Source organism: Melanerpes formicivorus, unplaced genomic scaffold (genome assembly GCF_026170545.1).
Source record: "Melanerpes formicivorus ecotype bairdi unplaced genomic scaffold, bMelFor1.0.p_v2 SCAF_64, whole genome shotgun sequence".
Taxonomy (NCBI): domain Eukaryota; kingdom Metazoa; phylum Chordata; class Aves; order Piciformes; family Picidae; genus Melanerpes; species Melanerpes formicivorus.
In genome coordinates this window covers 1893981-1921572 of record NW_027142416.1, presented here as the reverse complement: position 1 = coordinate 1921572, position 27592 = coordinate 1893981, and the positions used below count along the sequence as shown (strand labels likewise).

The following is a 27592-nucleotide window of genomic DNA, read 5'->3' as shown; positions in this document are numbered from 1 at the left end:
GAAGAATGACTTCCCTACTCCTGCTGGCCCCGAGCCTGTCAAAGTCTTTGAGGCATTTGGACAATGCCCTTAATTATATGCTATACCTTTTGGTGAGTCCTGAGATGCTGAAGCAGCTGGACCAGATGATTGCTGCAGGTCGCTTCCTATTGGCACTATTCTGTTCTCATTATTTTTATATCTGTACTAGCTTGTTCTGTCTGTCTGCATTTGAAAAGCAGCACATTAAATGTGCTTTTAACAAAGGGTTTGACTGAAAAGGCAGAAATGTCCTCACACAGGCTCCTCAGGACCTCTACCTATGGCTCTGACATTCAACCCAGTTTCAATATGCTGTGATTTCACAGGACGCCTTTCTAGCGCCGGTCCAGCATGAACCAGTCAAGAGGAAGGAGAAGGATACTCTGACAACTTCACAGCTACTTACTACATGAAGAGCTCAAGGGTTTTATTATTTCTCACTGCAGCTGCTGCTCCCACCAAACTCATTCCTCCTCTACACAAGCTGCTGGCACCCTTTCAGCTGCTCCAGAACAACGATTTCTGCAGCCATGCAGGAAGGCAGAATAGAAGCTAAGGGGCTGCCAGAGCACGCTGCAGCTAATCACACAGCAGCACAACTGAGAAGGTCATGAGAAGGACAAAAAGAAGTCTGCTTAATTCAGTCCTGCTTTGGGATGAAATAATAAAATCAGTTCTTGGAGATTCAAAGTGTTTGGTTCAACTGTGGAGACAGAAGCATAAACTGGTCATGCAACACTTCAGCCCAAAGGCTACCTCTCCACTATCTCCTCTTCAGCCTGTCGCTGTGCTTTCCCTCCAGCCCTCCTCTGCACACTTAATTCCTAGCAAAACCAATCCATTCCAGACTCTCTCCTCCTCCCCTCTAGTTACTCATCCTCAGTTTCACTTCCAACAAGCCATTTCCTCCTTCCCTAGCACACCCTGATAGTTACCAAGAAGCACTTCTAAGAACAGCTGAAACTAAACTTCATGTGCTGTGCCTCAGGTACCTTCTGCTAACGCAGACACATACCTACAGCCACAGTCCTGCCTGCTATTCCTCACAGCCAGGTCAGAAGGAGCATCTATGGAATGTGCTGCCCAGGTGGTGGAGTCACCATCCCTCGAGGTGTTCAAGAGGGGATTGGATGTGGCACTTGGTGCCATGGTCTAGCCATGGGTCTGTGGTGACAGGTTGGACTCAATGATCCTTGAGGTCTCTTCCAACCTTGGCAATACTGTGGATACTGTGATCAAGAGTTTAGTTACCAGAGCTCCCAGAAGAAAAAAAATAGAAGAAAAAAAGAGAGAGAGAGAACAATGTGTTGTGTGTTCTGTTCACACTTTCAGCTTCAGTGACACACAGAAAACACAGGAGAAATCACTGTGCCCTCCAAACAAACAGCTGCATGCTAACAAACCTTTGCATTTTCTTCCTGAAATCTCAGAAGAAATCAGGCATTAACAGAAGTATTTGGGGTAAACTTGGCTCATTTCTACAACAAAATGCATTGCAAATCTCTGCCAGCTCTGGCTATATTTGGCTGCTATATAAATGCAAAAGGTTTTCATGCAAAATGCTCTCCCATACCTTTTTGATTTTTAGCTTCTCTTCTTCAGCAGAGCACAGCTTGATTTCTGGGTTTGCACCAGGCTGTTGAAGAGACCTCTTTGCTTCACCTGTTCTCTGTGCCTCAGCATCAGCCAAAGCTATGCTGGGTGTACCTGAAGCCTTGTCCTCAGCCACATTCGAAGAGGCAACTCCAGTGTCTGCTGGAATCTAATTTGTGTGGGAAACAGAATGGCAAAGGAAACAGACAAGGCATCTGACCACTGCAAGTCAAATTGCATTTCAGATGCCAGCACAGAACCTAGGAACTGTAAATCCTGTTCCTGTTTCACAACACTTCTCTGAAACTTGACCTGCACACTGATACTGAGGGAGTGCTGGCCAGAAAGAAACCACAGAATGGCTGGAGGTGGAAGGGACCCCAAAGATCAGCCAGTTCCAGGTCCTGCAATGGGCAAGGACACCTCCCACTAGACCAGGTTGCTGAAGGCCCCAGCTAGCCAGGGCTTAAATGCTTCCAGAGCTGAGATATCCAACAATGTAGCCAGTAATTGTAGATGGATTCTAGAAGCTATGAGCCATCAATGTGCACTTGCAGGCCAGAAAGACAATCAAATCCTGGGCTGCATCAAGAGAAGTATAGCCAGCAGGTCAAGGGAGGTGATTCTCCCCCCAGCTCCACTCTGGTGAGACCCTATCCAGAGTGCTGTGTTAGTTCTGGAGCCCCTGTTACAAGAAGAATCTGGAGGTGCTGGAACATGTCCAGAGAAGGATCACAGGGATGATCAGCGGGCTGGAGCACCTCTGCTACAGAGACAGAGTTGGGGCTGTTCAGTCTGGAGAAGAGAAGGCTCCAAGGAGACATTATTGTGAACTTCCAGTATTTGAAGGGGACCTACAAGAAAGCTGGGGAGAGACTTTTAACAGTGTCAGGGAGTGATAGGACTAGGGGGAATGGAGCAAAACTAGAAATGGGTAGATTCAGATTGGATGTTAGGAAGCTCTTTCCCATGAAGGTGGTGAGACACTGGAATAGGTTGCCCAGGCAGGTGGCAAAAGCTCCATCCCTGGAGTTTAAGGCCAGGCTTTTGCCTCTCTAATTTGGTGGGGGCTGCTTTGCCTTAGGTATCTCCTTAGATGGTTCCTCTTCCACCTTCTCATCCACATTGCCCTCGGCCTGCAGGGCCTCATACCTCTAGTGCAAGGGCAATGGGAGAGGAGGGGAGGGCCTGGATGGATTCCCCTTGCTTCCCATAACAGGGACCTGTATCCATCCCTCCCTTTTTCTGGGGACACCTCCCTCAACAGGGGGTGGGTCTGCAAAGCCTGTTCCCACATATCTAGTTCCCTTTCACATTCCTGTATAGTCCTGAGCCTAGATACTTCATCCTTAAGCTCAGCCACCAGGTAAAGGAGAAAACTCACCTGGGCACACCTGACACACGTGTTGTTTCCTTCCCCCTTCATTCCAAGTGCCAGGTTCCAGCACTCTCTGCAGCTGGCAGCCTGGACACCTGTGTGCTTATGCAGCAACTCTGTCTGGGTACCTATTGATTTTCTAACAGTCTTTGGCTGAGTTGTTACCGTGGTTCAGAGGCTACCACAGAGGCAGTGGGAGAGAAAAAAAAAGCAACCCCAAAAATATAACAAACTTTAAATTAGTTAGGTAAAGATTAAATGCTAATTCTCTACCCCTGAAAGTCCCTGGGAACACCCAGAAGTATGACATCTACACACACCTGGAATCTTTACAGTGTTAAGAGGAACAGCTCCTGCTGTTGCTCCCTAGCACTAGCAGCATGCTTTTAGCAGCTCTTTAACACACCGACCCCCCTTGCAGTCCACACCAAAGTATAGGGGGGTGTCTGATAGAGCATTTTACTCCAAAGCCTGCATCCTAGACATCCAGTACTCCTGTGCTCTTCGAAGGCAATTCCACCTACAAAGACACTGAACACACCAAGGTCCCCTGTCAACTGGGGCTTTACCTGTTCTTCAACAGCTGCTGGGTTTGTAGCACTGCTGGCCCTCTGGAGAGCTTTAGCCGCATTATCAGTTGATAAACTGAATGAGTCAGAAGGAACCAGGGAGGCAGAAGGCACAGAGTGCTCCAGAAGAACATCAGGAGACACATGGACATCAGATACTAATGCAAGGAATGGAAACAGAAAATGCATGCACAACATGAAGAGGCAGTCAAAGATTTACTGGTTCTGAAAACTGTACTAAAAAAAAAAAGCCCTCCCCGCCCCAACTCAGCATTGTCAATGGGAAGCAAGTTAATTCACAGCCTGGTAGAAAAGAAATAATCTTGTTTCCCAGACAAACCACCAAGACCAAACGAAAAACCCAACCCAACCAAACAAAAAACCACCACAACAAAAACAAATCAGCCACAAGTACTACATTTAATTGAGGATAGAAAACTTTTTTCCTGTGCTTACACTGCTTTGAGTTCAGCCTGAATGGATAGCTGCTAGGAAGTGATCAGCTGCTTACAGAATGAGTGGCTCCATTAACAGCTATCAATCAACAGGCAGTACCACCAGAAGTGCTGTAAGAGCCTCCAAAGGCATGCACAGCATTAGGCAAAACTGGGGAGCTTTAGTGGTTTCCTCAGCGATTTTCCCTCTTTTAGCTTAGCAAATTCCTCAATTTTCTCCTTTCCAAACCCAATACCTTCCATCACTGTGCTTGCAGATCTGGGATTCACCAGCATGACCTGCATCTCCCCAGCTAATGGGCAATGAGCAGCAGGATCAGCAGGCAAATGCTCCCTAGGGCTGAAGCTGACAGCAGCTGCTGTGGACTCCAGTGAGGATGAAGGTCCCCCCATAGGGAATACTTGGCTGCTTCTCCACACACATCTCTCACAGCAGCACAGCAGAGGGAGGAAGGAAAACCACCCACTTTCAAGATGGTTCCTTACAGTTCACAGCAGAAAGCTCTTCCCCAGGTTTTATTCTTCCAAAGCCAAACTCTTCAAGGAAATAATTAGCCTAGGATTCCAACTTAGTAAATCCAGAACTGTATGGAAATGCAAATTTAATTTCCCAGCTTCTTATTTAAGTAACACTTAAAAACAGCCTCCAAATGCTTACAAGCTGCAACCATCCAGCTAAAGCTCAGAAACAAACATTTCAGCATCCAGTGACCACACAACATAAAAGGCCTGGCTTGGTTTGTATTTATTTGGGGTTGGTTTGTATTTGTTGTTTCTGTTACCTTGGTGGCTTTGGGGTTGGTGTGCTTTGCTTGTTTGTGGAGTTTGCTTCTTGCTAGGTTCTTCTGGTTTTTGGGGGGTTTGTTTGCTTGCTTGTGGGGTTTACTTTTTGCTGGATTGTTCTGCTGTGTTGGGGGGGTCAGTTTGTTTGTTTTAAAGAAATTGGTTTCCAGAGAGCTGCCCAAGTATTGTCAACAATTCTCTTTTAAGATAGTTTGGCAGCTGCAAGGATGAGCCAGAGGAGATGGTTATCCAGTAAAGGTACACCAAGACAATCCTTTAACCGTATGTAAATTCCAAAGAGGCAGACCTGAAAAGCTCTGTGGCTCACATTTAAACCCACAGATCCTGGCAATGAAGAGCAGTCCAGAGCTGAATGAAGCCCTGCACCATTACCAACAGAGACCCTGGAACCCTGTCCAGTCTCCCTAAGGACATATAAGCTTTCTGCTGCTATTTCTCATTTCTCCACCTCCCTGTATTATGCAGAAGCCAAATATTTCTTATGAAGAGAAAAGTGAAAATCACCACCCAAACACAACAGCCCAGCCCCCTGCAAGCCCTCCAGCACAATGAACAAATACAGCAGCTTGTCACCACTGTCTGTTACTCTTCTGGGTGCTAACAGTAGCAGTGATGACAGGCCAGCCAAACATCAGTGGTTTTCACATCAGGGTTAGCAGTACCTGTGGGAAACGCTGCCCAGGCAATGGCAGGGGACGTTGTCTGCTTCTCACCATCTCCAAACTCATAACTCTCTGCTGCCTACAAACACACACACCAAAAAATGGTAAATACTTCACCAAAACTGGTAACTATTTCACCAAAGGCTCAAGTTGTTACAGAAACAGTTGAGAACAGTTGCATTTCCAAATTAACTCACTGGAGGGACGTACCTCGAACCCTCCGAAGTCATCGTCGTCCATCTTTCAGCTGGCCCTGGAAGAGAGCAGAAATCTTGATTCCAATGCAAACCCAACCCCACTGAGTTGCCACACCCCCTTCACTCACAAAACAGCACAGCTACAGGCACGGTGTGAGCCTCCAAGGAGAGGCTCAGGTAGAAGCAATCACTGTGCCCAAGCCCCAGCAGTGTGCTCACACCACGCACTGCACTTCGGGGAAATGGGAGCTTTTGTTTACCACTCCTGCAAGAGGAACCTGGCGATTTTGTGGTCAGCTGGGAGACCCAAAGCCATACTGGGCCAGGCCTTTGCATTACACAGAATTACAGAAAACATTCAGGTTGGCAAAGACCCTCAGCATCACCAAGTCCAACTGATAACCCTACTCCTCACGGTTCACCCTTAAACCATATCCCCAAGCACCACATCCAAACCACTTTTAAACACCTCCAGGGTTGGTGACTCCACCACCTCCCTGGGCAGCACATTCCAATGCCTGACTACTCTTGCTGGGAAAAAAAAAATTTCCTAATGTCCAGTCTCTTTCAGACTGAATCTCCAATTGGATGCTACCTGGCTCAACAACATGCTCCTCCTAACCTCATCACACTCAGTCAGAAATGAGTATCCAGCCTTCCACCCAGGCACTCATCTCCACAGCTTACCTGAAGTCTTTCTAATCTCCAAGGTCTCCCTAAAGGTCAAGGGGCTTGCATGAGAACTTTCTCACATAGCACCAGAAAGTTTCTCTTAGAAAAGCACTATTTAATTGATCAGGATAAATGAAAAAAAATGGTATTTTACAATGGGATTTGAATGTCTTCGAGGGGAAAATGAGCACTGGTCACGCTCAGGTGGCCAAGGTCAACAGCATCCTGGCCTGCATCAGCAATGGTCTGGCCAACAGAAGTAGGGCAGGGATCATGCCCCTTTACTCACAGAACTAGGAATCCCACACCTTAAATACTGGGTTCAGGTTTGCACCTTTCAGTCCAAGAAGGACATTAAGGGGCTGGAGCAGGTCCGGAGAAGGGCATCAAAGCTGGTGAAGGGTCTGGAGAACAGGGTTGGTGAGGAACAGCTGAGGGACCTGGGGGAGAAGAGGAGGCTGAGGGGAGACCTCATTGCTCTCTACAGCTCCCTGAAATTCTGCCAGGGAAGGGTTGGCTTGGAGATAAGGGAAAATTTCTTTGCTGCAAGAGTGGTGAGGGATTGGAACAGGCTGCCCAGGGAAGGGGTAGAGTCACCATCCCTGAAGGTGTCCAAGAAACGTGTGGCCATGGCACTTGGGAACACAGTTTAATGGCCATGATGGGGTTGGGTTGATGGTTGGACTCAATGATCTTGGAGGGCTTTGCCAACTGAAACAATTCCATGATTCTATCAGGATTGTCAGATATCTTGTGAAAGTTAAGTCTGTAGAAAAAGCTTTCTAAGATAGGGAAACAGAGAGATGGTACTTTAAAAGCTGTAACCTATTGCTCTCAGACAGAGCAGTCAAGTCCCCAGTACCTCAACACATGGCCCTGAAAGCAGTAAATAACCCAGGCCGGCTGTAGATCTAGCAGCAGGATTGCTGCCCAGCAGGTTCTTCTGCCCAGAGGAGCCTTCTGCAGCCACAATGAAGATGACCCAAAGCACTGCAGCCCAGACCTACCCTGTGCAGCATAGTTCTGTGCCTAGCAGCAAAAAGAGCCAAACATTTTCCATTGCAAAGCTGCTTTTCCAAATCAGCACTGTGATTAAATCCAAATGATTTCCTGCCTTTCCCATCTCTCTTTAGCTGTCTGGCAACATCAGCACAAATTGCAGCAGAAAAAGCCTGTGGTGAATTTCTGGACATTTTTCTGCTACCACAGAGGTCCTTCCCTAGGCTTGTGGAGGGGCTGATTTACAAACTGAGCAGCATTTTTGAGTTGCAGCCTGAATTTTTATCTATTTCTACTTAAATTGCAATTCCTGTTACAAAAACACAGGGTATTTTTCTCAGCAAATGACAGGAACTCAGGATATTCATGGCTGGCCAAGGAAGGGCATCAGCTGTATTAAAAAATGGTGACAATTTCTGAGAGGTGTGTGAAGGGTGATCCAAAAAACCTTCGGGGTCTTTAGAGAAGGTCTGGACGCTGTAAAGTTAATTGTCTTCAGTTAGAATACACCACAGGCTGGAGAAATATTTCTTACTGTGAAAGTACATGTTCAGAAACACCAGAATCCAATGGGTTTTGAGCAAACCTCCCAATGAAATGTTAAAATGTCAGGAAGGGGACACTCAGTTTATATCTATTGTCAAAAGTCACCATCAAGACAGACTTGAACTCAAACACACATCTTACTGCATCCAATTCTGGAGCCCCTATTACAAGAGGGATCTGGAGGTGCTGGAAGGTGTCCAGAGAAGGGCCACAAGGATGATCAGAGGGCTGGAGCACCTCTCCTATGAGGACAGACTGAAGGAGTTGGGGCTGTTCAGTCTGGAGAAGAGAAGGTTCCGAGGTGACCTAATTGTGGCCTTCCAGTATCTGAAGGGGGCCTACAGGAAGGCTGGGGAGGGACTTCTCAGGATCTCAGGTAGTGATAGGACTAGGGGGAATGGAATGAAGCTGGAGGTGGGGAGATTCAGGCTGGACATGAGGAGGAAGTTCTTCACCATGAGAGTGGTGAAGCCCTGGAATGTGTTGTCCAGGGAGGTGGTCGAGGCCCCGTCCCTGGAGGTGTTTAAGCCCAGGCTGGATGAGGCTGTGGCCAGCCTGATCTAGTGTGGGGTGTCCCTGCCCATGGCAGGGGGGTTGGAACTAGATGATCCTTGTGATCCCTTCCAACCCTGACTGATACTATGATGATCTTTCAAAGTGTGACTCAGGAATTTCCAAGTCCTTATTGACAGACCTCACCCATTAAAATCCCTCCCAAGCAGGTTTGGTTCAATCTGTGTGTAAGTAGAGACTTGGTGAAATCTGGAGCATTGCCCAGCGTTCACACAGGGGGTAAATACATTTGGAGAGACTTGGAAGAGCTCTGCTGCGTTTGCGCTGGCTTCTTTTTTAAGAGAGAAAGAAGGCAGCTGGGTATTTTCCCCATCAGTCCTACCCTCACACATCCTCTTACCATTCAGAGGTAGAATACAGAACTCAAAACACTAAGCCATGCAGACACAAATGATTGCTGTCGGAGCTGCAGAGCTGGAACAGCCTTGCTGAAGCAGACAGCAGAGCTAACAAGGCCAGAATGTCACCGCTGTCACACTGCCTGCTATGACCTGAGAGGGAGGTGGTGGAGTCACCATCCCTGGACACGTTCAAGAGCAGACTGGACATGGCACTTAGTGCCATGGTTTAGTCACGAGGTCTGTGGTGACAGGTTGGACTTGATGATCTTTGAGGTCTCTCCCAACCTTGGTGATTCTCTGAACAGCCACCCTAACCAGACTGATGACTTCTACAGGTCTGCAAAAGGCAGCACTCAAGCAGCAATCAGAGCAGCTGTAGAGATACTTCAGACAGGCAAACAAGCATCCACCTACACACCATGGATCACACCAACAGCTCCCGCAGCCCAAAGTTATTCCAAAGGACCACAGCAGATTTTCTCCCAGCAGAGCAAGATTTCCATGGTCTCAGAACTGTGTTTGAAAGCACCAAGGGGAACACTCTGATAGCCCTGAACAGCACAAGGGCATTTAGCTCTAGGAAATGTTTGAATCATTTATCACCTAGATAACAATGCTAAAAATATGGCCAAATACGCAACTCTGAATTCCACACCTTATTTTGGTGAAGGAAAAAACCAAACCAAAACCATACTTCTGGTATAAACCAAGAGCAGAACCAGCCTAACCTCTCACACAGAGCTGGGAAGCAGCACTTTTTAATCCAAAAGGAGTAATCAGACTTCTCTTTCCTCACAGACTAGGAACACACTTTGTGGCCCTGAAGAGGAAAAATCACATTAAGTGCTGACACTCTGCAGGAGGACTTAGAAAATAGCACAAAACCCTGAAACAGCTCTCAGTCCCACCATGGCCAAATGTGGGCTCTTAAAATATGTCTGATACTGGAGTTAAGTAACTGTAAAATTGGGCAAGGAGAAGTCAGCCTTAAAATGAGAGATTCATAGAAGTTATAACTGGAAATGACACAGGAGGGCATCCAGCTCAGGGCATCTCCAAACACTAATCTTCAAGTCCCTTGTATCCTAGGGGGCTTGAGGCAAGTCTCCTGACAGACTCTTGTAGAAGGCAGGAACCTTTTCCTGGATGATGAACAGGTAGGGCTCTGCATTTTCAGGAGGTGTTATCGGCACATTTCTATGCTTCAAATCACACAAGACTTCAAGCCAGAGTTCAGAGCAGCGGGTCACCCAATCCAAACTCCTGCTCAAGGCAGGGTGAGCAGTGCCTTCAGCTCAGGATGCTCAAGAACCCCTTCTCTATGGCTGACAAAGTGCATAACCGATATATTCAAACAGGCAATTCAGAGCTGAGAGGCTGGCAAGCTTCCCAACTGATGATGCAGTCACCAGCCCCTGCCTATAGGGGGTGGTCAATAAGGTCAGGGGTGACCTTATTGCTCTCTACAACTACCTGAAGGGAGGTTGTAGACAGGCAGAGGTTGGTCTCTTCTCTCAGGCAACCAGCACCAGAACAAGAGGACACAGTCTCTGCACCAGGGGAGGTTTAGGCCAGAGGTTAGGAGGAAGTTCTACACAGAGAGAGTGATTGCCCATTGGAATGGGCTGCCCGAGGAGGTGGTGGAGTCACCATCACTGGAGGTGTTCAGGAGGAGACTTGACAGGGTGCTTGGTTGCATGGTCTAGTTGATTAGGTGGTGTTGGATGATAGATTGGACGCGATGATCTTGAAGGTCTCTTCCAACCTGGTTTATTCTATTCTATCAGCTTCACCCAGGTCAGAGAGAGGACTGTGTGGATTGCAGACTTGTGTCAGTCACACCAAAATCATGGCTGTGAATACAAGAGAAGCAGGAGCCATTCACAAGGAATAAGGCAGAAAAATACAGGCAAGGAAAAAAGGTCTCTTCTCCCCCTTCCAACCATCAGGAGGAGAAGCAATGTTGTAATCCCACCAGAAGCAGCAGCGTTTAGAGGGGTTTCTGTCCTGGTTTGAGGCTGGATAGATCCTCTATTGCCCCGAGAGGGACAAAATAATGACACTCACACAAACAGACTGCAAAGTGATGGAAAGTTTAAATGGCAAAAAGCAATTAGTGTTCTACAGAAACTATAAAGCATAGTGGCAAAGAATCCCAAAGCGTACAGAGTCCCTTACAGTACACCCAAAGGCCTCCCAACACTTCCCTTCTCCCCACCTGAGGGCATATCCAAGACCCTCCAGGGCTCTTTCCCCCCCCACTGCTAGGCTAGTCTCAGGCTGGCCAGGTCTGAAACTGTGCCATGCTTCCCACACACCCCCACCCCCACCCCCACCTCCTCCTCCTGGCATTAGGCCTAGCCAGGCCTAAGAGGCCTTGAGATAGAGAGACTCCCCATTGGTTACCCAATGGGGAGCATCTCCCACAGGAGCAGAGAGGGAAGAAAGAGGAAGAGAAAGCCTTTGCAGCTGGATTTATAGGGTGCAGGATATTGTTGGTAGAAATACACTATTTCCTGTGTCCACCTACTGGGGTGGACACTCAAGACACCAGAGGTGTAACTTGTGTGGCAGCAACAGGAGGCACCCAGCCTAAACTGCCACAGTTTGACACAAGCGGAACATCAGATGCAACCCACAGGACGCCTCTAAATGCCTTTCCCACTTCATGGTGGCTTGAAAATTCCCACCAACATAAAATTGCCAGACCAGCTCAGTTGAAAGCAAGTGAAGCTGTATTTACAAGCACAACTACGATCTAGAAATATGGAATGAAATGAATATATATAAAATATACAATATTTACATATATGTACAATTTACATAACGCATAAGAGCCCCTCTGGGTGACATCAGAGGGTTGCCAACAGCTTCTCCTTCCCTGCTCCCTTCCCTTCCCCCCTGTACACAGGACAGGAGAAAGAAAGGAGAAAAGCAGAGAGTTGCTGTTAGTCCTTAACCAGAAAAAGAACACAGCCAAGGTCAGAAGAGCTAGCAGAAGCAGCTAGCTAGAGTGAAAAAGCCAAAAAGAGGGAAAGTTAGTGTACAAAACTAACTTCATGTTGGTTTTCAGACCAATGGCATTATTTAGACCTTATCATTATTTTCCTTTTTACATGCAATAGTAATTTAATTACATTCTATCACTTTTCTACACAAGATCTGTGGAAAAATTTTCAGGCACAGCCTAAAACTACAGAATCACCAAGGTTGGAAGAGACCTCAAAGATCATCAAGTCCAACCTGTCACCACAGACCTCATGACTAGACCATGGCACCAAGTGCCACGTCCAATCCCCTCTTGAACACCTCCAGGGAGGGCAACTCCACCACCTCCCTGGGCAGCACATTCCAATGGAGAACAACTCTCTCAGTGAAGAACTTTCTCCTCACCTCCAGCCTAAACTTCCCCTGGTGCAGCTTAAGACTGTGTCCTCTTGTTCTGGTGCTGGTTGCCTGGGAGGAGAGACCAACCCCTTCCTGGCTACTACCACCTTTCAGGTAGTTGTAGAGGGCAATGAGGTCACCCCGGAGCCTCCTCTTCTCCAGGCTAAACAATCCCAGCTCCCTCAGCCTCTCTTCACAGGGCTGTGCTCAAGGCCTCTCCCCAGCCTCATTGCCCTTCTCTGGACATGTTCAAGTGTCTCAATGTCCTTCCTAAACTGAGGGGCCCAGAACTGGACACAGGACTCAAGGTGTGGCCTAACCAGTGCAGAGTACAGGGGCACAATGACTTCCCTGCTCCTGCTGGCCAAACTATTCCTAATGCAGGCCAGGATGCCATTGGCCTTCTTGGCCACCTGGGCACACTGCTGGCTCATGTTTAGGCAGCTGTCAATCAGCACCCCCAGGTCTCTCTGTTTGGCAGCTCTCCAGCCACTCTGACCCCAGCCTGTAGCTCTGCATGGGGTTGTTGTGGCCAAGGTGCAGCACCTGGCACTTGGACTTGTTGAATGCCATCCTGTTGGACTCTGCCCATCTGTCCAGTCAGTTGAGGTCCCTCTGCAGAGCCCTTCCTCTCATACTCCCCTACAGTTCAGTTCACAGGGAAGCAAGACACATTTAAATTCACTTCCATACAACTCCTCTGAAGCAATCTGGAAAGGCTGCAGGCTGCCCAACTCCCAGCCCTCCAAGCAGCAGTGGGAAAATGTCCATCTGCTTTCCAGCAGCATCACTGCCAGGATGGCTGTGGACATGAGCCTGCCTTCTGGCTCCTGCACTTCTGCTCTGCTCCTACAAATAGCACACAACAAAGCCCTCAGCCCATGCCCTCTGACCAAACAGATGTGACTGACATCGTCTGCTGCTTTCAAGAACAATGTTTCCTTCCTGTGGCAGAGGCTGATTGCCACTAACACCTCTGTAGTGTGGAGAGGAAGCTGGCACTGGAGATTATGGATCAGAGCACAGCGATGATGGGATTAAGCCTCAACACTTCAGCCCTTTCCCTTTCAATCAGAACACAATGCTGGAAAACCATTACTTTCTCCAGGCTGACACTTCATACCCACTGCACATTCCTAGAACATTCTTTTCTAGTCCCACAGCATTTGACAGAGCTGTGCAGGCTCTGCTGTGGGCATTTCAGGAAGGTATTCTCTGGAAGTTCTCCTATCCAGCATTCACTGGGACATTTTAGTACCAAGGATGTGATAAGGGCATTGATATCATGAGTATTACTCATCAGTTAACAACTCAGCAAAACTTACTTCTCATTCAAGAGGAGTTAAACATCCCCAAAAAAGCCAAGAAGCTACCAGTCAGATTCTCCACCCACCTTATACCCCATTCCATTCTATCTCCTTCTCCAGCTAACCTACAAAGCTAGGCAGGGAGCATGTCAGGCATGCCCCAGAACACAACCCAAATGTTTGGTTTTATCCAAGCTCTGCACAAGTTCTCCCCAATTCTATCAGCAGTTAAAATATCAGCAAACAACAAGCTTCAGCAAGCAGCTCCTGCCACAAACAGAACAAACCCCAAGCAGACATGGATCAGAACACCTCTGCCTCCTACAGCACTGTGCAGCGCTGGGGGCACCGGTGCCAGAGTGGTGTTAGAGGAGTAAGGAGCTCCATGCCCACATTACACCAGCACACACAGAGCCCAGGTAACTCAGAGAGCATGCCCTGGCTGGCAGCACAACTGGATGCACGATGCTGGTGAGGTACAGGCAATCCATGCAGACCAGCCTCTGCTCACCACAGTGCCCAATTCAAAATGCTCCACAGCTTCCCAGTCTCACAGAAACAAATGGAATTGGTTTTAAAACAGTTTGGTATATCCCCCAACCCCTTTCCTAAACTGGAAATAAATGCATGCCTACCAGGTCGTCATCCTAACCATCATGTCTGGAGAAAAGAACAGCACCAAGCTGTAGTGCACAGTTATCTATTGATACATGGATATAGTGAATCTGTGTATAATGTGCTGGAGAATCCATGGAATCCATTAACAAGGATCTCAAATATTCACATAGCTCAATGCCTTTTGAAACCAGCACTGTTTAAAAAGAGAATTACTGACATTTATCCAAAAATAATCTTAGGCAGAAGTGATCCCTCTGGCAACCCTGAGAACAGAGGCAGAAGGCTCAGGTTCCAAAGACTAAACCATGTGTAGAGTGGTATCTTTTAACTACATTAATTGCTGGGCAATTACATCCTCTTGAGTCAGCAGAATTCCCAAGGAAGACAAGTCTTGCTTGACTAAATCAAGCAAGAAAAAGCTTGAATATTCTAGCAACAGCCATTTCATCCCTACACTTGCACTCAACAACAATGAAACCCCACTGCATTTCACAATCACAAGTCTAAGGTAATTGCTGTAATTTTCTGTAGAGATTTGAAGAAAAAAAGCCCTCTGTGAAGGGAGCACTTCAGCTACTCTGGACATTTGTGAAGTATCAGGCTGTTGGAAAAGCATCAACAAAGCTCTTCTCCTTTGTTCACAGTAAGTAGCACACTGGGCTATTTCTATAATCCAACCACCACTTTTCCCAGGACAAATCTTGCTGAGTGCACAACTTACACAGAAAATTATTAGCACAAAACATCTCACTACAGAAGAACAAAAGAAAATCTTTTTCCAATTCCAAACTGCCAAGGTAACGTAAGAAATTCAAGCCTAGTGCATCAAATGAGAGCAGCTCAGAAAGCAGCCTGGCTGGCTGTCACCAGGAACCTGAACACAGTATCACCAAGGCTGGAAGAGACCTCAAAGATCATCAAGTCCAACCTGTCACCACAGACTTCATGACTAGACCATGGCACCAAGTGCCACGTCCAATCCCCTCTTGAACACCTCCAGGGAGGGCAACTCCACCACCTCCCTGGGCAGCACATTCCAATGGAGAACAACTCTCTCAGTGAAGAACTTTCTCCTCACCTCCAGCCTAAACTTCCCCTGGCACAGCTTGAGACTGTGTCCTCTTGTTCTGGTGCTGGTTGCCCGGGAGAAGAGACCAACCCCTTCCTGGCTACAGCCACCCTTCAGGTAGTTGTAGAGAGCAATGAGGCCTGAGCCTCCTCTTCTCCAGGCTAAACAACCCCAGCTCCCTCAGCCTCTCTTCACAGGGCTGTGCTCAAGGCCTCTCCCCAGCCTTGTTGCCCTTCTCTGGACACGTTCAAGTGTCTCAATGTCCTTCCTAAACTGAGGGGCCCAGGACTGGACACAGTACTCAAGATGTGGCCTAACCACTGCAGAGTACAGGGGCACAATGACTTCCCTACTCCTGCTGGCCACACAAGGACTGGGGGTGAAGTGACCAATCCAGCTCTGCAAACTCTTGGTCTTTCACCCTGCCCTCACCATTTGATCTAGGACATAGGTCTAGAACTCAAACAGGATTGGATTATAAAGCAAGAACTGCACAGCAGCCTTAGCTGTGACAAACACCCTGACAGTGTTCCATCCTTCACCATTTCCACAACCATTTCCAGCTCAGCCAGCTCAAACCCAGACCTGTGCATTTCTTCAATGGACTCCAGTGTTAACACACAATTAAATACACCTGCATTTCTCAAAACAAAAACTCCTCTTTACTCTCTTGATCTCTACACTAGACACTCGTCAGACCACAATGATTTTACACTAGGAGGAAATTCAAACAATTTCAGCTTAGTTACCACCTGAAGCCAACAAAAGCTTTTTAGAAGAGAAAAACTTCTGGGTTTGCAACAGCTTTTACAGATTTTTTTTTTTTAAGATACAATTATTCAGATAGGTTATCAAGACATTCACTCCACTTCTGTTTTGCACATCCCATGTAGATCAGCTTTGCTATGTGTCCATTTGCTAAAGCTTCTTTAATACAGTTCACAACACAGCAGCTGGAGAAATTAACTGGAACACATGAATGCAAGGTCAGCACCCTCACCCTTGTAAAGAGCATTCTGAAGCATCTCACTGATGAGTTCATTTTCTATCAACAGCACCTTGGTCCTGTCCAAGGGACTGTGTGCCCCAAAAGTATTAAGGATTTACTTATTCTGCTTACTGTAGTCAAAACCAACCAAACCAACAATCACCCAACTCTTAACTTTGCCCAACTATATGTGCACAACTGGAGCACCATCTGGGTAGCTGGCTAAAAGAGAGAGGGGATTCGGTCACTTTGCTGTAGGGAGACCTCACCTGCAATCCTGTGTCCAGTTCTGGAGTCCTCAACACAGGAAAGACATGGAGCTGATGGAGCGGGTCCAGAGGAGGCCATGAAAATGATCAGGGGGTTGGAGCACTTCTGCTGTGAGGACAGGCTGAGGGAGCTGGGGTTGTTCAGCCTGGAGAAGAGAAGGCACCAGGGAGACCTAAGAGTGGCCTGCTAGCACCCGAAGGAGGCTACAAGAAGGCTGCAGAGGGACTGTTTGCAAAGGCCTGCAGGGACAGGACAAGGGGCAATGGTTTGATATGACATAGAGCAGATTTAGATTGGATGTGAGGAACAAGCTCTGCACCATGAGGGTGCTGGAACACTGCAACAGGTTGTCCAGAGTTGAGGCCCCATCCCTGGAGATATTTAAGGTAAGGCTGCCGGACAAGGCTGTCAGCAACCTGCTCTAGTGGAGGATCAGCAGGGGGTTGGACTGGATGAACTTTGGCCATCCTTTCCAAGCCAAACCATTCTATGAACCTATGTATAAAAATACATGTCTGTGTATTTGATGTATTGAAAAAAAAAAAAGTCAGGCTGCACTGATTTTCAGATAGTAACCCAAAGTCTTTGTACACCCAAGTCTTCACAGCACACAGTAACCTTAAATTTAATAGTTTCACAAGAAAAAAAATACCCTTTGACTATTTTTGAGATTTTCAAGCACATTGGCACTTCTGTCTCCCCCTTAAGCACACAGTTCTTAAATACTGTTCTTTCAACCCCAAGGAAGGGCAAGTCAGGCCCCTCTGCAAATGTTAAAAGGCAGTTTATGCTTATATTTATAGGGGTGACTCCAACAGCAGAAGAGCTGGACAGCTGGGTCACTCACAAACTAGAAAGCATTCACAGAAATCCTGAAGCACAAACTCTTGTGTCTCTTCCCACCTAAGTAAATCTGGCACTGCAGTATCACAGCTCACTCCAGCCTTCAGGAGAAAACCATTCCTCTGCCTTTTTTGTGAGTCATTTTTGAGTAGGCTGCCACTTCTGAACAAAGCATTTCTAGCACACAGCATCAGAACTGTTCATCCAACAACCACAAACCGAGCACCATGGGCTTTTAAATGCCAGCTACACTCCTGGGAGCAAGGCATGGTTACAGTATCACAGTATCACTTAGGTTGCAAAGGACCTCGAGGATCATCGAGTCCAACCTATCAACGCATACCCCATGACTAAACCATGGCACCAAGTGCCACGTCCAATCCCCTCTTGAATGCCTCCAGGGTCGATGACTCAACCACCTCCCTGGGCAACCCGTTCCAATGACGAATGACTCGCTCGGTGAAGAACTTCCTCCTCACCTCGAGTCTAAACCTCCCCTGCTGCAGCTTGAGACTGTGTCCCCTTGTTCTGGTGCTGGTTGCCTGGGAGAAGAGGCCAACCCCTTCCTGGCTACAACCACCTTTCAGGTAGTTGTAGAGGGCAATGAGGTCACCCCTGAGCCTCCTCCTCTCCAGGCTAAACAATTCTGATGGCCTTTCCCTGGTCTGTGAATCCAACACCCACAGGCAGGGCAGAGTCACTTCAGCAAGTTCTCCTTCTCTTCACAGCCCACACATTGCAGGTACCACCACAGTCAGAAGCACCTTAGATCAGCAGCCTTTTAGTCCCTTCCTCCACTGCAGGAGACCAGCAATCAGAAAAGCAGTGCCCAGATATTCAGCTTGAGTCCTTTATTGCTGGGAGCAGGATCTGCACCGGCACAATGATGACAGGATCCTACCAGGGCTTTTTTGTATCTTCATATGCAAATGGCAGTCCTGAGCCTTGCTAACAGGAGTACTCCTGGCACTATGAATGAGTTTGTCTATCAGCAAAACATCTATTAATACACTTTCACATTCAGTTACATTTTATTAACTTCTATCATAATGTTTATTTAACTTTCCAGTGGTTCTGGTTTACATTTCATGAATGCATTCTTAGTCACATCAATGATACACAACAACTTTAGCAAAGCGGACTGGAAATGGGGACCATAAGAACTCCACAATACCAAACTGCTAACTGGAATCCACTCAGGGAACAACTCCCAACTCTACAACCCAGGTCTGAAATGGACTCAGCTCATCTCAGAATGAATCTGTGTCCAGAAGAAAAATGAGATCACTTTAGGCTCCTTCACATTTTCCCTAATCCTCTACCATGTAGCCCAAGTCAAAGTGGGAGCACTTTACACAACCATATACTGCAGAACCTCATTGTCATGAGGTTTTCATACCCTTTAGATACTGATCTAAACCTGAAGAAACCTCATTTCTCCACTGAGATGTCCAAGGCTTCAAGCTTTCTTCAGCATTGCAGAATCATAGAACCACAGGATTGTTAGGGTTGGAAGCGATCTCAAGGATCATCTAGGTAGGATCCCCCCACCATGGCAGGAACATCTCACACACCAGCAGGTTGCTCACAGACACATCCAGCCTGGCTGCAAAATCCTCCAGGCATGAGGCTTCCACCACCTCCCTGGGCAACCTGTGCCAGTCTCTCACCACCCTCATGGGGAACTACTTCCTCCTAACATCCAATCTCAATCTACCCATTTCTAGTTTTGCTCCACTCCCCCCCGTCCTATCACTCCCTGACACCCACTGAAGTCCCTCCCCAGCTTTCTTGTGGCCTTCCAGTATCTGAAGGGGGCTACAAGAAGGTCTCCTGGGAGCCTTCTCTTCTCCAAACTGAACAACCCCAACTCTCTCAGTCTGTCCTCATAGCAGAGCAGCTCCAGCCCTCTGCTCATCCTCATGGCCCTTCTCTGGACACATTCCAGCACCTCCAGATCCTTATTGTAATAGTGCCTCCAGAACTGGACACAGTACTCCAGGTGTGGTCTCACCAGAGCAGAGGGGGAGAATCACCTCCCTCAACCTGCTGGCCACACTTGTTTTGATGCAGCCCAGGACATGATTGGCTTTCTGGGCTGGTGTGTCTCTGAGCACAAGATACAGCTCATGTAAATACATGGACAGAGAACTCAGGAGCCCAGCTCTTCATCTGCAGGAGACACCTGCATACCCCATTCTTTATTTTGCCCAGTGAAGGCACAGGGCACCCACTGAGCAATTTACAGTCCTTCCAAAATAGCCCTTAGAGATGGTAACAAAGATCCTCAATCCTCTGCAGCCAGGCTCAGGAGGCAGCTCCTGACAGACAGAACCCCTGCAGATCATTAAAAGCCCCACACAGTACCAGGGAAGCATGGACCCAAGCTCAGCAAAGTCTCCTGAGGAGTTTTTTCCAGAAAGCAGGTACCTATTTTGAGTACAGAACAGATAAAATGCCTCTTCACCTGCCCCTCTTCTTACCTTTGTTCAGTGTGCCCGTAAGAGTATGGCTAAGAAGCAGACTGTCTGCAGCAGGGATCTTTGAAAAAGGCTTACAGAGAGTTATTTGTCCTCCCTTTCAGCTCATATTTATTCACTGTCCTCACCCAGAGCTGCATCTCCTCCCCAGAGTGTTCACACAGAATAGAATAGAGAATTTCAGCTGGAAGGGGCCTACAATGGTCATCTAGCCCACTGCCTGACCACTTCAGGGCTTACCAAAAGTTAAAGCCAGTTAAGGGCATTGTCAAAATGCTTCTTGAAGACCAACATGCTTGGGGCATTGACCACCTCCCTGAGGAAGCCTGCTCCAGTGTTTGGCCACCCAATGTTTCCTCATGCCCAGTTTAAAATTCCCTTGGCACAGCTGTGAGCCATTCCCACATGTGCTGGCACCGGGTACAGGAGAAAAGAGACCAGCACCTCCCCCTCTGCTTCCCCTCCTCAGCAAGCTGTAGAGAACAATGAGGCCACCCCTCAGCCTTCTTTTCTCCAAACTAGATGAATCCAGTCCTTGGCTGCTCATCAGGCATTCCTTCAAGTTCATTATATTCATACTGAAGTAACTATAACATTTTAATTGTATTTTCATACACATTTATTGCCAGTTGAAACAGTTGATTGCAAATGGTCTATTTGCTTGCTTCTATTCAGATTAAAATGCCAGCCCTCCAAACCCAGCAATGGTGCCTTGGCATGGCTGAGCTGTCCCACGATGACTCCTGGGAGCATAACCACTAACAACTGCAGTACAACTCTTCTGGGCCTACACCACGTGAAACCCAACCAGCATGCTCAGGACATTCCCTGGGGTAATAGCACCAGGAACAAAACAACTGCTCTGATAATAGATTCAAGCTCACAGTTAGGAGATTTGCAACCAGAAGAATTTGGGGTTGGAAGCTTTGCACCTCAACATGAGCTTGCACACTCTATCTAGAGGGGCTCTGCAGAGGGACCTGGACAGGCTGGACAGATGGGCAGAGTCCAAGGGCATGAGATTGAACACATCCAAGTGCCAAGTTCTGCACATTGGCCACAACAACCCCATGCAGAGCTACAGGCTGGGGTCAGAGTGGCTGGAGAGTGGCCAGGGGGTACTGGTCAATGGTAGGCTGAATATGAGCCTGCAGTGTGCCCAGGCAGCCAAGAGGGCAAATGGCATCCTGGCCTGCATCAGGAACAGTGTGGCCAGCAGGAGCAGGGAGGTCATTGTGCCCCTGTACACTGCACTGGTTAGGCCACACCTCGAGTACTGTGTCCAGTTCTGGGCCCCTCAGTTTAGGAAGGATGTTGACTTGCTGGAACAAGTCCAGAGAAGGGCAACAAAGTTGGTGAGGGGCTTGGAACACAAGCCCTATGAGGAGAGGCTGAGGGAGCTGGGGTTGTTTAGCCTGGAGAAGAGGAGGCTCAGGGGTGACCTTATTGCTCTCTACAACTACCTGAAGGGAGGTTGTGGATAGGCAGAGGTTGGTCTCTTCTCCCAGGCAACCAGCACCAGAACAAGAGGACACAGTCTCAGGCTGAGCCAGGGAAGGTTTAGGCTGGATGCTAGGAAGAAGCTCTACACAGAGAGTGATTGCCCATTGGAATGGGCTGCCCGGGGAGGTGGTGGAGTCACCATCACTGGAGGTGTTCAGGAGGAGACTTGATGGGGTGCTTGGTTGCATGGTTTAGTTGATTAGGTGGTGTTGGATGATAGGTTGGACTTGATCTTGCAGGTCTTTTCCACCCTGGTTTATTCTATTCTATTCTTTTGTTTCCAAAGAAAACAGTTTGTAATGCTAGCCCTTAGTGCCAGGCTCCACCTGTATTGCACAGACTGCAATCAGTCTCCTGTGCAGCACAGATTGCTTTGCCCTGTACACATCTGCTACAGCTTTATGATCCAAAGGGATGACGAACAGAAGCAGGAGTCACAATTTGGAACCACCTAGACTAGCAATATCATTATTTAAACAACTGTTTCCTAAGCCAAACAAAAAGCCCCAGCCGTTAACATTGCAGTCCCCTAGGATTAGTTTAGGTACAGGCACAAACCTGACAGGAGGGTTGCACTGAAAGGAGTGTTGCACTGAAAGGAGTCTAAATGTGGACAAGCTGGACAATATCTGACTCAGCCTTTCACTACCCCTAAAAGTGTGCCTGAGCAGTTACTGTTGGATCATTAGCATGCCAGATCCTAGCAGAGATGTACAAACACTAATTCACACATACTTGGCTCTTTGATGAAGAAAAGCACTGAACTGATGAAACCCTCCCATTCTGTCACCAGAGGTGCCAGTGGGAGCCTCTAAACCTCTGGATTCCAACTCTGTATCACTTTCACACAGTGCAGGTTTCTGAAGCCAGTGCTCCACAACTGCCTGAGATTTCACTCCCTTTCTTCCTGACTCAACCCTTTCATTTGCCTAGGCTTGAGTTTCTGCAGCTGAAAGCTTAGAACTCTGTGCAGATCCCTCATCAGACACATTTAACATAGACTGAAATCAGCAGGTGAAGCTAAAGCCATGGGCAGATTTCTCTCTGGAAGACAGTCTGACTTGCGGTCACTCCAGTGGCAAACAGCAAAAGGTGCATTCCTTCAAGGCATGACACAGGCATGGGGAATGTGTTTCTACCTGAGGATCCCAAATACCTTTACAGACATTGTGTCTGTCCCTACAGCTCTGTCACAAAGGCTTGAAATCTTTACTAGACAGCATCTGTAATGATGCAGCCAGCAAGAAATCTTAGCCTCGTGAATGCAAAAAGGCCAGAGGCAGACAAAGGCCACATCCAGCTGCTGCAAATCAGCAGAGAAGATCCCTGAAAACACCAGTCTAGGAGCAGCCATCAGCACTTAAACAGACCAGCTCATGGAAAGCAATAAATCCAATTAACTTCCTTTTAGAAGTCTTCTGCAATTGCTTAAAAATGATGCACACATAATTCTGCTTCTCCAGCCACACTCTGCAACACAATTTACATTTTTAAGGCTTGGTCTCACTGGAAGAGTGGAGAGAAGCCCCAGAATTCATTTCAGCTACTCTGCAAATCAATCTCTGTCAGCTGAACAATACAAATGAGACAAGCCTGCTACAGCAGAAAAACAAAACTTCACACTGACCATCCCCAAACTCTCCAGGAAAAGAGAATCTGGATCCTGTCACAGATGAAGGAAGCCTGGGGACTGTGGTACTCTGCACTGAGGAGAACAACACCAGCTCCATTCCTTCCACTGTTGAAGGCTCCATGCTGCTACCTAGGTACCACTGCTTCAGGGACACCAAAACAGGCCTCATCAGAAAAGCTAACTCCACCTTCACACTTCAAGGTGTTTATTTTTATTAACACAGCAAGGGACATTTTTACACAAATCTGAAGTCTTTAGGAGCATGAGATAACCACAAAGGAAAAACAAGCCCACACTGAACTTCTGAGCTGCTCTGACAAATACCAACAGAGCAGTGGAACAGAACAGGTGGTAAAGCACCACCTCTGACAGTCAGCTCCCAACAGTCTTTAGATAATACCAGGGGCTGGAAGGGACCTCAAAAGGTCATTCAGTCCAACCTCCTGCCAGAGCAGCATCACCCAGGACAGTGTTCAGGCAGGTTTTGAATGTCTCCAAAGATGGAGACTCCACCTCTCTGGGCAGCCTGCTCCAGGGCTCCACCACCCTCAAGTTAAGTTTCTCTTTTCGTTGTGCTTAGATGGAATTTCCTATATTCAAGTTTGTGCCCCTTACCTGTTCTCCTGTCACTGGGCACCACTGACAAAAGCCTGGCTCTGTGTTTGTCTTTCAGTTTTCAATCCACCCCACTGCCCACTGATCTCACCCACACCTCCTAAGTTTGATTGTGAGAGAAGCTGTCAAAAGCCTTGCTCAAGTTAAGGTAGACAACATCCACTGCCCTCCCCTCATCCATCCACCCAGTCATGCCCTCACAGAAGGCTATCAGACTATTCAGACATGACTTCCCCTTGGTGAATCCATGGTGACTACTCCTGATAGCATTCTTTTCCTCCACATGCTTTGAGGTAATGCCCAGAATGAGCTCTTCCATCACCTTCCCAGGGACAGAGGCAAGGCTGACTGGCCTGTAGTCTCCTGGGTTTTCCTTCTTGCCTTTTTCAAAGGCTGCATCGACACTGGCTTTCCTCCAGTTCTCAGGCACCTTGCCTGTTCTCCAGACCCTAACAAATCTACCCCTTACAATGTGTTTAAAGGTTGATGTAGTTTGCATGACTTCATATTTATACTGTTTGTACCCCCAAAAACTCTAGTGTGCTAGGGAAAGCAGCCTACACAACAGAAAGAACATAGCTGAAGGAGTGCCAAGAGTGGCTTAACAAGCTTTTGCTCCATTACTATGACCTAACTGGTTTTACGTAAGCAGAAGGAACTGTCTTGTTAAGGGCATTTAAGCATCAGAAACTGCACAAAGGGACAAGAGCAGTTCACAAACCAGACAAGAAAATGAGAGCACTGGAGACTGACACAACCACCCTGTGAAGCTGAAGGTACTCAGAAGAACACAGGCAGAAGGCAGTGAGAACTGCTAAGCCTGAAAAGTCACTAAAAGTTTCTTTCTGTCACACCACAACCCATCTTCCATGTTGTGTTGTAAGCTTTCCTGGAAGTTGGCTTTCAGTAGGGCAGACACACAGCACGCTAAGGTGTCCTAGCAGTTCTGTAAGCATCTAGAAAATGCCAGTCATGGTCCTTAGGACTGCAATAAGGACAAGAAACGTGCATTACAGCACAACTGTGCTTTGGCACCTACAAAATTATGGAACCCTCCTCATCCTGAATACCAGTTGACAGCACACAGGCAGCTACCATTGTCCAGACACACACATTCTTCAGCAGCCTCTGACAGTAGGTGTGTCAATTGCAAAGAAATGCAAAGCAGCTGGTCTAACAGCCCATGGTGTCCAAGGCATGCAGAGTACAAGCAAGGAGCACATAATTAAATGCACAAACACTTAAACTGCATTGAGAGCTCTCCTGATCAATGTCTCAAGTAACAGCAATGGTCAGTGTACAGATTTGGATTAAAACATGTCCAAAGGTGACTAGCTTTATCTTCAGGTCCACTGTCTCAATCTGGGGTGTATAAAATCCACCTACCTCTTCTGATGAGCTGCATTAAACCACCACCTCACCTTTAAGGTAAAAGGAGTCAGTGTGTGGAGGCTGTGCCATGCCAGGCTGAGACCAGAAGGCGTTACTGGTGAAGCTGTTCACCAAGGCATGTGGAGGCACGTGGGACAGAAGTTACTCTCCTAGTCATCTTCCTTTCAAACCAGCATGAAATGAATTTACAGCTCATTCTCAAGAACCTCTTTACAAGGTCCTGCAAAAAGCGCTGCAATCCTCTCCCATTCAGCATCCAGGTACCACCTGGCTGGCATTTCCTTTCCTTTTCTGCCAGCATGGAGTTCATCACTGCACTTGTGAACAGGCATTGTCTACCCTATAAACCATTTGAAAACGGTCAGTAGTCAGCTTCCTGCATTAGTGACAAATCACAGCTGGGGAGGCACTCAAAACAAAGCCCTAAGCTTAAGAAATGTATGCAGAAGAGCGAAATATAAAGGGTAGGAGAAAGCAACACAGCCAGAAAGCGCTGAGAACAAGCAATTCAGCAAGCCTACAGAAAGAGATGTTCAAGCACTGACAAAAACTACCCAGATGCACTGCAACACTGCAGCAAGACAGGCATTTACAAAGTGTAACTGATAGGCACAAAGGATTGCTAAAATGAGAAAACTGCCTATAAAATAAACTACATCCTGCTGAGACAAAAAACAAAGCTGCAGACAGTTCATCAGGGTAGTATCCCAGAGCAAAAAAAATCTAAGCTCAGCTGCTGAGGTATTAAAGGGATACAGCCAACCCTATTATGCGTAGAGGCCTCAAAAATGGCCATCTTGAAGACCCAGATTTACTGAAAAGAGTTTAGAAGGCTGAAGATTCAGACAGATTTTCAGAAATACTTCAGCACCCAACTCCATTTTTAGTCATGGATATTAGGCACACAGGCACCTTTGAAATACCAGACCACAGTGCTTGGAAATTTGGCCGCACAGTTTGGCCTCACACGTGGAAGAGCAGAGAAGTCACAGCCAAGACTTCCAAACCCTCAGGCTACAGAGCTACTCACGAGGTTCTCCTTCTGTTGACAGGTGTATCAATTTTCTGGAGCAGGGAAGAGAAACTGCTGTTCCTCTAAGCTACTTTTTAAAGCTCCCTTGGTAGCAACCCTTAAGTTACACCACTAAAGCACCCAGCACAGCACACGGGTATCGACACTGGTGGGCCTCAGCTGGGGCACAGGGAGGGCCTGGGGGCAGCACTGGAGGAGGAGTCAGCCCTCGCCGAGAAACCACCTGCAGCAACCGTGGCAGCCAGACTCTAGCACGGCCGGCACGGGGCCAGCTACACGCCCCGCAACCCCGGTTAGCAATGACCCAGCTGGAAGCAGCACCTGCCGCTTCCTCCCGCTAGGCTAACGCGGTGAGCAGCCACCGGTAGAGGAGGGCTAGGAGCGGCTTCCCCTCTTCACTGCGACCCGTCCCGCAGCCGGCAGGACCGCTGGACGCTCCGAGCTCTGCCGCCGCCGCCTCGCGGCTCCGGCCGCGGTTACCGCTCCCGCCGCCGCCCCGGGACAGCGGCTCCCAGACTGCCGCCGCGGCCGCGCGCCCTCACCCGGAAGTTGATTTTCACGACACTTCCCGCCCCACGTGCCACGCCCGCCAGTCACGTGCTGCCGGACCCGCGCGCGCCCGCGCGCGCGCTGCAGGTGGGGCGCTGGCGAGGGCCTGGCGCGGGGCTGCCGCCGGGGACGGCGCCCGCTGCCACCGCTGCCGCTGCTGTCCCCTGCTCTCCCCTGCTCTCCGTGCCGGGCGGCGCTGCATGGGCCGCCGCCGTCGGTGGTGAGTGTCGCGGGGAGTGACTCGAACGGTTCTCCCGGCCGCCACGGCGCCGTGCTGCTCCTTACCGGCCCCGTCACGGAGACGGGACGTCACTGGAATCTCCGCCTGGCGCCGGGCTCGGAGCAGCCCTGGGCCGTGGGTGGAGCCCCTCCTCTTGGCCTTCGGTTCTGCGGTCAGAAATTCGTGTCGACCGTTGCCCTAAGCTCGTTACCTCAACCTTCGTCCTCAAGCAGCAGGAACAAGTTCAGTGAGCACCAGCGGCCAGCCGCCTGCAGCACCACAGTACTGGAATCAGGAACTGACTGGACAGTGACCACAGAATCGTAAAACCATTTAAAGTGGAAAAGACCTCCAAGACCATTGAGTCCAACAGTTATCTAACTACCTGAATTCTGGTGCTAAACCACCACGTTCCCCCACCGCGTCTCTGCCTCTTGTAACACCTCCAGGGATGGGAACAGTGGCCCTGGAGGTGTTCAAGAAACGTGTGGACATGGCACTTTGGCTCATGGTTTAGTGGCCATGGTGGTGTTGGGTTGATGGTTGGACTTGATCTTATTTCCAACTGAAATAGTTCCATGAGCCAGCAATGTGCATTTACAGTCCAGAGGCAAACTCTGTCCTGGGCTGCATCAAAAGAAGCCTGTTGAGCAAGATGAGAGTTGACTGCCACTGCTCTGGTGAGACCTCACCTGCAGTGTTGCATCCAGCTCTGCAGCCCTCAACACAGGAAGGACATGGATCTGATGGAGAGGGTCCAGAGGACCACGAGAATGATCAGGGGGCTGGAGCACCTCTGCTATGAGGACAGGCTGAGGGAGCTGGGGTTGTTTAACTTGGAGAAGAGAAGGCACCACAGAGATCTTCTAGCTATG

At 48.3% G+C, this 27592-nt stretch overlaps 1 protein-coding gene across 9 annotated transcripts in view; it reads right to left on the bottom strand.

The window, feature by feature from the left end:
• The window catches only part of CCDC91 (coiled-coil domain containing 91), a 107151-nt gene extending 80345 nt beyond the window's left edge, over window positions 1-26806 (bottom strand). For 4 of the 9 annotated variants that reach the window (XM_068162401.1, XM_068162409.1, XM_068162407.1 and 1 more), the window contains exons 1-5: window positions 26270-26480; window positions 5693-5735; window positions 5483-5561; window positions 3562-3719; window positions 1595-1783 (exon numbers count right to left, since the gene is read on the bottom strand). In XM_068162401.1, the coding sequence (XP_068018502.1) occupies window positions 1595-1783; window positions 3562-3719; window positions 5483-5561; window positions 5693-5722 (456 nt within the window). In that variant the 5' untranslated portion in view covers window positions 5723-5735; window positions 26270-26480. The other 5 variants (XM_068162406.1, XM_068162404.1, XM_068162403.1 and 2 more) reach the window with 5 other exon arrangements.
• Between the last annotated feature and the right edge of the window lie 786 nt (window positions 26807-27592).